We start from the raw sequence: 12,137 nt of genomic DNA, 5'->3' as shown, positions 1-12,137 counted from the left end.
CATCCCAACAGCTGTCTTCCCAAACCCTTCTGCTCTGGTGGAGGACGTCCTCCTGCGTCGTTAGAGTGAAGGCTGCCTGTTCCGTGTGGGGTAGAACTTCCTCACGGGCCCGGCGCCATTCTTGGATTCCCTCCTCCTCGTCTGAGGCATGCTCTCTGGGCCTCGTGTCTTCCTTTGGACAGGATGTACAGAATGTCCCTGGTCAAGGCCTGGCCGGAGGAGGAGAGGGAGGAACCCCAGCCAGCCTGGGCTCGTGGGCTGGGCTTCCCACTGGGCTTTGCTGAGGAAGGCTCTGCAGCCTGCTGGCCTGTAACGACCTGCTCACCAGCCCTCCTGCACACAGATGAGTGGACACCTGGGGCAGCTGCAGACAGGAGTTCTTAGTCTTTTGGAGGAATAAAAATTATCCTGGGATTGCTACACAAATGCAGCTCCCAGCCCCCCACCTCCAAGATCTCATTGGGCAGGGCTGGGTAGGGCCTGGGAACCTGCAACTCAACGCCGACCCTCCAGAGATTCTGCTGCAGGTGGCCGGCAGGGCACACCTGAGCACTCAGGGGCTGGTGGAAGCTATGGGCCTTGGCTGCCCAAGAGCAGAACTTGTCCAGCAGGCCCCGTGGCCTGTATCCGAGGGGGTACCTCGCGTCCCCAGACCAGGTACAGGCAGTGAGGAGGTCCTGACCCTCCACGGATGTCACTGCACGAAACCCAGTGTGTTTCCTGTGTGTCTTCCCAGGAGGCTTCTCCCCGATCACTGCCGGCAGCCGCGGCATTCTCTGCATCTTGGTGCGTCTGCCCAGGAGCCGGGGAAGTCACACAGGGCCCTTGACCCGATGCCAGAGAACCCAGAGCCCTCTCAGAATGGTCAGTGCTCCCGACTCCAGAGGGGCCATGGGCACCAGCTACAGCACCCTGGGTGGGAGACGCAGGAGGGGAGTCTGAGCGGGCTCTGGGCAGAGGTATGAGGTGGCCCCCTCCCTGTGGCATGCAGGCTGGAAGATGCACCTGTGCTGGGATCCTGCCAAGGGTGTCCTCACACTGCCCCAGGCACACGGTCCCTGGTTGTACCAGCCTTTACTCATGTGCCCAATTTTTGAAATGGGTTTATTAAACAAGGTAATAAAGACAGGCTCAGTTAGAATGATGGCCAGCTCCCTAGAATGCCCCATCTACACAGCGTCCATACCTTAGGAGGTTTTTAGTGTAATTCCATAATTATCTCACTGTCTATGTATAATTAAATGTTTTAGTTGATTATTACACATAACATGAAGCCTTAGCTTTAGCTAAACAGCTTCAGCATCAAAAACATGAAAATGGATTGAGCTTTAGTTATTAAGTAACTACCAAGATAATGCTGAAACACAAAATATCTGGGGAGAGAGGGCAACCGGCTGACATAAAGGATGCGATACTGACTTCAAGGCCAGGACCGCGGGAGAGGCGAGCGCTGGCAGGGGGACGGCGCTGCATCGCTTACCTTTCGTCCACGTCCTGGAACAAACAATTTGGCGAATGTGTGGTCGTAAAAATTCTCTTTTCAGGAGGGATCCTAGGGGCTGAAAGAAAAGAATTTTGCACAGATTTCTGATTCTAAGACATACGTACTTTATGTAGTCATACTACAACTACTGGAAAACACCATGTGTTGATAGATTCCGAATGATGGGGGGCTAGAGAAAAAATTAAAAGTGGACTCTGGATAACAGAGCCCGTCCTGAAGGGAGAAGAACAGACCCTACGCTTGGTGACCACCAGCCAGACTTCTCAACTTCTTTGTGGACCAGTTTTAGTCTAGAAAGCTAGGAACTGCCATGTTAGCAGAACCACGTGTTGAGGTTTAGGCTTCTTTCAGCAAAGTCATGCTGGAAGGCCGTCTTCATGATGTTTAAGATCCAACAAGAGTGAAATGAACAAATTATATTTTTTAAAGGAGTAAAGTATTTGGATTCAAAATTCTCAGCAAAGGTCATTGTATTGGGACTTCGCAGTTTCTAAGGTGGGCAGAGGCGCTAAGAGTAATTTTCATAAAGGAAGTCACCTATGCAGAATTTTCCTCAACTACCAAATTCATGGACAAAACATTCATAATTCCAAAACTTTTCATTCTTGAAGGAGACTCTGATCATTTGGGGGAATAACTTGCTGAGATCTGAGTAACCCCTCTAAACCTTTACTGAATATTTAGAAGAGAATGTTCTATATGTGGGAATCCATCAAACATCTGAAAGAAACTCATATACCTAAAACATTTCTATCACTTTTAAGAAATGCCTTTAAAAAAAAGACATCATTAACCACTGAGAGACAATTATAAGTACAATTAAACCTGGACTAAACTGGACCCCTGTGGTTCAGGACTTACAGATGGCCCTGCTTTCAGAGAATTTTGAAATCACGTGACTTGCTGAGCCACCTTGGTGAGGACCTAGGTTCCTGGCCAGGTCTTGTAGTCAGCGCGAGGCTGTGCCACAAGAAAGTCTATGAGGAGGGGCTGCTGGAAGGATACAAGCAGCGTGGCAAAGCGCCTTGGGTCCTTTGGGAGGGGGTGGCCTGAGGAGCCAGCAGGTCCCGAAAAGGACACCTAGTGAGGTAAGCCTGCTGTGATGACTGGGTTTCTACAGGCAGAGGTGGAGGGGAGGAGCCCTAGGGGAGGAAACAGCAGGACAGAGACTGGGCGTCAGGGGAACACTGGGCTCTGGAGGCTCCACAGCTGGTCTGCAGAAGCCAGGCCGTACCGGAGGGCGGGACATCCAGCAGGAGGTAGGACGGACCAAGGTGAGCAGGGAGGAATGCCCAGCACTTACTTCTTAGGCGGTGGCTGCTTTGGGGTTCCGCACCTCAGAGGCCGGGGAGTACGAGGACAGAAGGGACGTGGGCCCTGGACCCATCGAGGCTACGTGGACGGAGGGCCGTGGCCAGGGAAAGGGGAAGGCATCCACGATCCAGCGACAGGTTGGACCCAGGTGAGAGATGCCAGGGCCCGGAGCCTTTAGCCAACAAGGGGAGGTGGTGTGGATGGGACTACAGGGAGGGCCAGGTGACAAAGGTGGGTGCCGAGTCTCGAGGGAGATGGAGGCTCTGCCCGAGGCTGGGGGAGAGGCAGGGGCCGGGAGCCCACCTCACACACATGTATCTGAACCACGGGAGGAAGTGAGGGAGAAGCCTCGGCCAGCTGTTACCTTCGTAGCCCGAGTGCACCCTCTCTGCCAGCAGCACGCAGCACAGCTGGCTCTCGGTGCCCTGCTGGTCGCGCACCTGGGCCAGGTAGGGCGTCATGCGGAACGGGTGGTAGCGGATTTCACTCTCGTGGTTTTTGCTGACACTGCAGAGGAGGGCACGATGAGAGGTTGGGGATTATGACCGAAGGAGTCATCCTTTATTGCTGGTTACCTCTCCCCCAGGAGCAGCTGTTATGTCTCAGCAATCCTTTTATTTATTGCATGGACGCCTGCAGAGCAGAGCCAGGCCCCTCACCTGGGGACCCAGGCCGGGGCGGACGTGCTCCCTCGGTCTGTGGTCTGTGCCTCTGTCCCGCCCGAGGGTCTGGAACCCCCAACCCTGCTCCTCTGTCCTCACCCTCAGACGTCTGGTGACAGTGAGGGGTCAATTGGAGAGTCACCGGCCTGAGCCATGGGAGCTTCAGGGGCCCTTCTCTGGAGTAGTTTGCATTTTAATTGGGGAGAGGATGCTGCTCCAACAGTGGGGTCCCAGCCCCAGCTTCTGAGAGTGCCAGTGTCTGGCCAGGGTTACTCCTGATACCGCAGCTGGATGCTCAACTGGTCACTTGATTCGGGGCCAAAAACCTGTTGGGAAAGCTATGGGGCTCTCCCTGAAAAAGCATACACTCAAACCAAAGGCCACACATGCTTCCGGGGTCCTCACGGACCCTGGGGTTCATGCCTTCCCAGGTGGGGGCTGCCAGCCAGTTTCCCGGGTCACGGACAGCAAGTCCGGGCTCCCCAGGCTGACATTCCCCCCAAGGAGCAGGCAAACCGCTCCGTCGTTGACCAGGCTGTCTTAATATCTTGTGCACATTTAAAACACGGCTCAGGAGTTCCCTGGCGGTCCAGTGGTGAGGTCTCGGTGCTTTCACTGCCGGGGACTGGGTTCAACCCAGAGTCAGGGAACTAAGATCCCACAAGCCGAGTGGCGCCCCACCCCCCCAAACAAAACAAAACAAAACAAATAACTCTGCCTATGGAAACGTGTTTTTCGCGGACTTTTCAGGAACACTCATGCTGTGAGGTAGGGATGCTCCTGTGGCACCTCAGCCCCAAAGAACGGGGCCTGGGCAGGCTTGCGGCCTCGGCTGGCGGCATGCGGAGGGCACCCCTGCACCTCCTCCGCCTTCACTAGAGGCCCTCAGGGTGAAACGTCTGTGCAATGAAATTCAGGAAAACCTGGGCTTACCTGACGCGGCAAAAGAAAGATTTCTCCTCCATGCATTCTTGAGTAAAAGAGTCTAAAAGAAAAGGCCCCAGTCACTCACCCAGTTACACCACTGAGCAGGGACAGTGCTTTTATTTCCCACAGGCCAGGCAGAAGCAGGAGAATTGAGTCAAGGTGTGATGCAGATTTACCTGGCACTGAGCAAAGCCCTGAGGTTAGAGACCTTGTACCACAGTTCTGACTAAGAAGAAATCTATTTCACGAGCGTGCACTCACCAAATTATGCCGTGCTAAAAGTGCTGCTACAAACACACTATCTACTGACCAATTTAACTGTGGAAGACGTACTGACTGACGTGCAGAATTTTTGCATATAAAGCCCTGGACATTTCAACCTACATATTTTGGGGGATATTTAATTCTAATAGAAGCAACTCAGGGCATTTCACAGCTTACATCAATCCTTTTCCTAAATATTAACTTACTTTAAAATTTAAAATGTCTAGTAAAAACATGAGTTCGACTGGGTGACCTCATCAGAGATGACGGAATGGTGTTTCCACAATAAACACATTTTAGAAAAAGAAATCTTAGACTCTGGTCTTTCATGTAAAGCTTCCTCTACTCAAAAGAAATGAGGAAAAGTAGATGATTGCTGGTTGGGGAAAATGATATAAAATTTCCGGCCTGGAAAGGCCTTCAAGAAGTCACCTGGTCCTCCTTTTCTATTCAGACAAAAATGCAGTGGCAAGCACCCTGGGGAGACGGCACCGGCCTGTTCGTTCTGTGAATCCACACACAGAGATGCCTCCCTCCCTCCACGTGGTGACCCAGCATTGACAGGTCCTAGAAACGTGCAGCACAAACTTTAGTGATCTGACCGCACAGCCCCTGGGCTGGGACTTTGGGAGAAAGCAGACAGCTCTGCCTCTGAAACGCGAAGCGAGTGTTTCCTCCTTTAATGAGTCAACCCTAAAGCAAACTGCGCTTCTGGCCCCGGGTTGTCTGCTGTCAGGGAGGGACAGCTGCTGAAAGGTGGCTGTGACAGTGACGGCCCCGCTGCCGGCTGCCTGGGAGCAGGGGGACGCGGGGAGCACCACGGCGTGGAGGGACCCAAGATCCAGGAGGTGGTGACAGTGGGCTGAGGGGCGTTTCGACGTGAGCAGAGGTGCTGACCCAGGAGCCAAGGATGAAATGGGGGTCAGCTCTGGGTGACGCGGCCAGGGCTGGCTCTTGGTTAAGATCACGACTGAGGCCCAGCTTTTCTGGGGTGACTCCCGGCCCCGTCCATTTCCTGCTCGTCTCTCTTGGCTTCTCCTCTTTGGGTCCATCTCAGCTCTGAGCAATCAGAGCTCAACGAGGGGCTAATGACGGTCTAGGTGCAGGTGGACAGATGCTGCAGGATTTACGCTGTTGGCCACCTGGTCACTGAAAGGCCTGAGCTGGTGGGGACCCTCTCCTCTCCAGTACCTTCTGCCAGGACCCCGTGCCATGTTTCTGCTGAGACTTGTCTGGTCAACCGGTCCCCTCCTGCACTCACTCATGTGAAGGTCTGTGCTGGTCACGAGAGAGCTTCCAAGCCTTCCAGACGCAAAGTCTCCCCAACCATGTTGCAGGAGGACAAGGACACACGACACTTGACCGTGAGAGCCCTGTGGCCAGGAACATGGGGGCGGGTGGGGGACCCGAGGTCCGAGGAAGCAGCCACCTGGGCGCAGACGAGAGCCTGAAGCGCCTGGAAGGCCGGGGTCTGAGCTCAGGAGGATGGCGCGGCCTCTGGCGGAGGTGAAGAGCCCCCCCGCTATGCTGACATTGTTGCACCACCTGCAGGGAGCCTTGCAGATGTACCTCGGTCCTTCCCCCGACCCTGCAGCCTCATGTCCAGACTGCAGCTCTGATCAACCTCCTTTCTAAAATGCCTGACATGTCTTAAAATCTTCTGAAGCAGTTTTCCCTTTCTGAAATTTATGAAAAGACTTTTTTCTCTCTCTAAATGTATTCTGAGCAAACCACCTTTAATCTTGCGCCTGGGACAGACAGGGCAGCCTCAGGCCCCTTCACGGGGGCCTACTGCAGGCCCTCAGCGGAGGGGAGGTGGGCAGCAGCCCCACGTCGGGGGCGGCCCCGCCCGGCCCCCTCCCCACGCTGCCTGTGGAGAAGGACAAGGCAGCCCGGCCGCGGGGCCCTCACCTGCTCGGCGGCGGACACTCCAGGGCGGCAGCTTGCACGGCGTGGTGCAGCTGTGGAACACGCCCACGTCGTGGGGTGCCAGGAACTCCACGAACTTGGTGTCGTGGAAGGTGCCCCGCTTACAGTGGAAGATGGAGACCACTTGGTCAGAGATGTACAGGATTTTCCCGGTCACCAGGGACACGGCCGCAGCAAACATGTCCTGGAATGGAGAACACGATTCTGGTGAGGCCAGGCCAGAGGAGACTGGACAGGTCACCCTCCCCCGAGGGGCAGAGAATCGGGGCCGACAGACGGGAAGGCAGCCGGACGCGTGAAGGGCCAGGGGAAGCCTCTGGGCCCCTCTCCTCAGCCCTGACGAGGGTAACTGCCTCCCCTCTTACATATACTGGGGTCCCAGGGGGATACTATCTGAAAAAACACATCAGGGTTCCACCGCCAAAAGGAACCCCAGCTGTGCTGATTCCCTGCAGCTGTCACCTGCTTGGTCTTCTGGGCATGGGGCTCCCTGGCGTCCAGCCTGGGTGATTCGCGAGGGGGAAGGGGGCCTCTTCCTCTCTCTCCCGGGGCTCAGGGCTGCCTGGGGGGCCGGAGGCCTCAGGCCCCCTGGCCCACCACGGGCTCTCCCCACGCTGGCTGGCCCTCTGAGCTCGGGGCGGGGCTCCCTGGGGGTTAAGCTGCAGGGAGGGCACAGGAGGAAGAGCCGGGAAGGGCCGGGGAGTCCCATTCTGCAGGCCATCACTGCTGCAATTCCGCACCTCTGGGTCCCCACCTGCCCTCGGGTTTCCTCTCATTAATTGAGAACTGGGGGTAACTCCCTCCCCTTCCCCAGACCTCCAGGGAGGCCTCACCTTTATGGGTTGCTTAAAAACGCATGAGCTTGTGGAGTCTCACGAAGCGCCCGCCCCGCAAGTGAACTGACAGTCACCTAGTGTGTCCCTTCCCACCCCCGTGCGGGCCCCGCCCTCGGTCAAGGGGGCTCACTCACACACATTCGGGGTGTGGGGTGGAGTCAGCGCAAGAGGACAGCCTCAGAGAACAGCACAAGTCGGCAACACCGGCCACCACTTCGGAATCCCTGACTTCCCTTCTTTTCTTTTAAGGAAGGAACTCATTTCCTGAAACTCCCAACCCTGCTGCTATGAAACCGATGAAACCGAGGCTCAGCCAGCAGCCCTGGGTGAAGACCTTGGACACCTGAGCTGAGCCTCCTGGGTGAAGACTTCGCTCGTCAGGACACTTACCACGTTCTTCACGATGAACTCGGAGGTGACGCTCTCGATTTCTTCCACCGTGTAGGAGGGCACGTGGGCGCCGCAGGGGTGGCCCTCACTGGACATCAGCAGCTGGTAGTACTCCTCATTGGCTGTAGGCGAGACCAAGGGGAGGGCTGAGGGCGGCCCTAACTCACGGCTGGGGCTCTACCTTTCTCATGAGAAAGTGGGCACAGAACACAGAGAAATGTGAAGGCTAGACAAACAGAAATCCGGGATTCTTTTCCCTGAAAAATCAGAAGGTCTTTGATTACAGACATTTTAAAAACGATAAAGACACATTATTTTCAGTAACATGACCACCGGTTCCACCTAAGCCGCACTTTCCCCAAAGGCCTGTGACCGCGACACAGCATCAATGTTTCCGCGCAGGACAGCCGTGGCAGCCCCTGCATCTGCCCCCGCGGGGGTCAGACGCTCCCATCTGGACAGAATCGACTCTTAGAAACACCGGGCATGAGAAACAGCCCTGTTTACAGAATGAACTGTTCAGAACAGAAGATGAGGACCGCTCATCCCGGGACACCCCGTACAGGGTGATAAAGCTATCTCCACCCAGAGGGGAGCCCTCAGGCGAATGGAACCCAGGATCCCGACTTCAACAGCTAAACCGTGCTGAGGTGACCCCCGGCGTGGGTGTCCTGGGCCTGCTCTCCGGCGATGGGCTGTCGGCAGAACAGTGCACTGGAGATGCCGGCGATTCCTTCACGGCGGTGCGTTCCTTACCTGCCCCGGAGACAGAGGCACCTGCGTTTACCTGAGACCCAGGGAAGGGGCCCCAGCTCAGTGGAAGGGCCAGCCACAGGAGCAACTGAAGGAAGACTGCACGCTAGTGGAAGTTACGGCAGGGACCTGGAATTTCTTGCAACGTAAAGCGTCTGAGCTTGATGACAAGTCCTTTGGAATCTGCGGTGTTTGCTGGTGGATTCCTGCACTGCATCTGTGAAGAGTTCTGCATACACATCTCAGGTAAAGGCCTCAGTCGATTCCACTGACCGGCTGTGAAAGCTCTTACGACTTCTTCCACCTAACAGTAAAACCCGGAGGAAAGCAGGACCTGGATCACGTGGGTCCTGTCACTGTGTGCCTGTGACGGAAAGGGGGCGCCTGGTCCCGCCTGCCCGCCTTCCTGGTGCAAAGACCACCACGAGGGAAATTCACATATTTTTAGAAAAACGAGAAATGAACTGCCCAAGGTCTTGAATCTGGAGCAGCTTGAAAATACTGTCCTTTAAGGATAAGATCAGGCAATACCCTCCTTGTATCTTCTCCTTTTCTTGTTGCTGTTTGTTTCCTTTTTTTCCCCTCACATTATTATTTTTTTTTTTTGCGGTACGCGGGCCTCTCACTGTTGTGGCCTCTCCCGCTGCGGAGCACAGGCTCCGGACGTGCAGGCTCAGTGGCCATGGCTCATGGGCCCCGCCGCTCCGCGACTTGTGGGATCTTCCCGGACCGGGGCACGAACCCGCGTCCCCTGCATCGGCAGGCAGACTCTCAACCACTGCACCACCAGGGAAGCCCCCCTCACATTATTTTTTAAAGGAGGGGCAAGCCCTCAGCTAAATGCTGGGGGCTATTCATGTCACCAGCGTACACACACGTCACAACTCTGCAGCCAGAGCCTGGAAGGTGCTGGACACTCGTGAACGTGACCTGACCCCAGCCCCGGGCATGAAAGCTTCATGTTGTAAATAGGTTTCTTTCATCAGCTGGTTTTCTACCTGCTTTTTTTTCCTCTGAAAGTCAAGTACAACAGAAAACTTCTGATGAACTGAGATTTCCAACCAGTTGAGATTTCATCAGACGTCCCCAACTTCCTTCTGCTACTTCAGGACTGAATTTTAGAAAATCAACACAACTGAAGCTCTAATTTGGGGAGACGTGAAACCGACTTCTACAGGTTGGAACAAACACGTGAGGCGGACGTACCTTTCACCTGCTTCACGCTCCTCAGGGCGTACTTGAGGGTCAACAAGGTGCTGGCCTTCCCCTTGGCCCTCTTGTCCGCAGGGAGGTGGACCTTCAGCTCCTTCAGCGTTTTGATCAGCTCTTTGTGGGCGTCCACTTTGGTGGACTGTTTGCTGCTAAGGAGTTAAAGAAAGACGTCAGTACCCTAAGTGCCCTTTTTGGAAGAAACGTCCAGTTTCTCCACCAGGGCGCGAGGACACTGCGGTCCACGTGTTCCTGGGTGGGCATGCAGGATGCAGCAGCCCCCAGCAGCCGTGACAACCACGAATATCTGCAGACATCGCCTCGTGTCTCTCACGGGGAGAGGAACTGCCCGGGAGAACCAGCGCTCTGACCCAGGTGAACGCTGGAGGGTGCCCTCCCACCTGCTGGTCCACCCACAGCCCGGCCAGCAGGCCCCACTGCTGAGCTCTGCCCACCCCCATCTCAGACAGAGAGGGAGACAGTGACGGAGACCCCAGAGGGCAGCACAGTGGCGTCCTGGGGCGAGGACATAAATGACATGTGAAGGCCTTGGAGAGGAAGGGGGGTTTATAAGGAGGATCTTCAAACTCAGGGATGTGTAAGGGGCAGGAGGAAGGGCAGGGGGCACTTGCTGAGGGAGATGGGCCTGTTTAGACAGAGGGTACCGAGAGAGCGAAGGGGTCGGGCCTCTGGGGTGATGATGGCCAAGGCCCCACATGCCCAGGACAGAGATCTGGATTTTGCTCCAGTGGGGATGTGAAAGCATCTGTCACTATGAAATTAAGGACATGTTTGTTACAAACACGTAAAAAAAAGTGAGTGTTCCAGATACATGTCTGAGACGCAGACAAGGTCTGCTTAGTGAGAGCTGGAGCAGCTACAGGTCTGGGGCAACATCAGGGGCTGTGAGCAGCCCATGGGGATGGTCGTCTGAAAGGGCGTGGCTGGGTTCACAAGGGGGACAGCTGCTCAGACTGACAGGTCCTAGCAGAAGCCTGAAAAAAGTCGCATCACCCCCAAAACCTTATCTCATGACAAATCTTTCCATCTCTCTAAAGGCTCTAAATTGAGGGAGTTCTAATTGGTCTTACCTGCAGCCACTTGTGGACGGGTGGTGTTCAGACTTCACCATCATCAGGCTAAATGTACCTGGACTAAAAGAACAAAAAATAAAGGCCAAACTCAGAAGAGTGTATCCATCCACTTCTCCCCCCATCCACCCAGCGATGACAGGCTGGATTACACCACAGTAAGTCAATTAGGAAAAAATATGAGCTTAAGAGAAAAAGAACAAGAAACCTCTGGACACCAGAGAAACTAAGTACTGGGGGATATAAACCCAAGACTAGAGGAGAAGTTCGTTTTCTATAAACCACGGGGCGTCGGTTCAGTAGCTGCTCAAGGGGTTCCCTGACTCTTCCGCCTCCCAAGATCTGGTCACCATGCTACGTGTCTAGCTACTGGCGGTCTGGCACCCAAAATCACCGTCATAAGGAAGGATAGACCCTAGCAAATTTTAGTTACTCTGAGTCAATAAGATTTTCAGAAGTCTTATAAAACTTGGTCATCAAGATTTAAAGACTGCAAAAGCAATCGTAATAGCACGGAATGAGACACTGAGAAAACAAATGCCCAGCCTCGCCTTGGGGGCCTCAGACACACCCACCCCTGGCAGGTGCCGGGCGGCCCCCACCAGCATCCGCAGCTCCCGGCTGCTGTCGGCACAGTTGCTGCCCTGTGAGTCCCACCCCGTCGAGCCATTCTCGTTGGTTTCATACCCGCTTGTGCCATCGCTCATGTCCACATCCTCCTGGAGGGGGGCTTGGCTGGGCCAGGGCTCCACAGGCTCCTTAGAAGGGTCACTGGGGCTGGGGGCGTAGTCAGCGCATCCGTTCATGCTGGCTCCTGAGTGACGCTGGCAAACGAGAGAAGGTCATCAGGTTCAGGGGGCAGGGGGTCGTGCGGCCATCAGGTGAAGCATCCCGTGGGAATCTTTCTCCACATTTCGCTGGAGGTGCCAGCAGGAGGTGCGGTCAATCGAGGGTCTTCTGCGCTCGTATCCACAGGGCTCCCACCTGCCATGAACTGCGAAGGCGCATGAATCAGGTGGCCGCAGTCCCAGACACCAAGTTGCTGACGGCCTCCCCAGGCGACGTGCGGGGGCAGCGGGGTTCAGAAATCTCGGCCATCACAAGTTACAGGAGGCCCTTGAACCAGGCTGCGGGCAGGGGCAGAGCCTGAAACCAGGCTGCGGGCCAGGGAGAAATGTGGCTTCGGGGAGCAGGCGTCACTGCGTGAGGAGGGCAGAGCGGCAGGGGCCCTTACAGCAGCAGGGGGTCCGGGCACAGG

General features: G+C 55.4%; 1 protein-coding gene across 1 annotated transcript in view; it reads right to left on the bottom strand.

Moving 5' to 3' along the window:
- PER2 (period circadian regulator 2) overlaps positions 1–11,685 on the bottom strand; it is a gene marked incomplete at its 5' end in the record, with an annotated part of 28,169 nt that extends 16,484 nt beyond the window's left edge. Inside the window, 9 exon segments of the mRNA XM_079710749.1 lie at positions 1,481–1,559; positions 3,183–3,325; positions 4,414–4,465; positions 6,583–6,784; positions 7,827–7,948; positions 9,786–9,940; positions 10,880–10,942; positions 11,455–11,477; positions 11,479–11,685. Coding sequence (XP_079566875.1) covers positions 1,481–1,559; positions 3,183–3,325; positions 4,414–4,465; positions 6,583–6,784; positions 7,827–7,948; positions 9,786–9,940; positions 10,880–10,942; positions 11,455–11,477; positions 11,479–11,685 — 1,046 coding nt within the window.
- Positions 11,686–12,137: the final 452 nt, after the last annotated feature.

This window comes from Hyperoodon ampullatus, assembly GCF_949752795.1.
Source record: "Hyperoodon ampullatus genome assembly, chromosome: 8".
Taxonomy (NCBI): Eukaryota; Metazoa; Chordata; class Mammalia; order Artiodactyla; family Ziphiidae; genus Hyperoodon; species Hyperoodon ampullatus.
The sequence above is the reverse complement of the archived record's forward strand: the minus strand, read 5'-3'. Positions and strand labels throughout refer to the sequence as shown.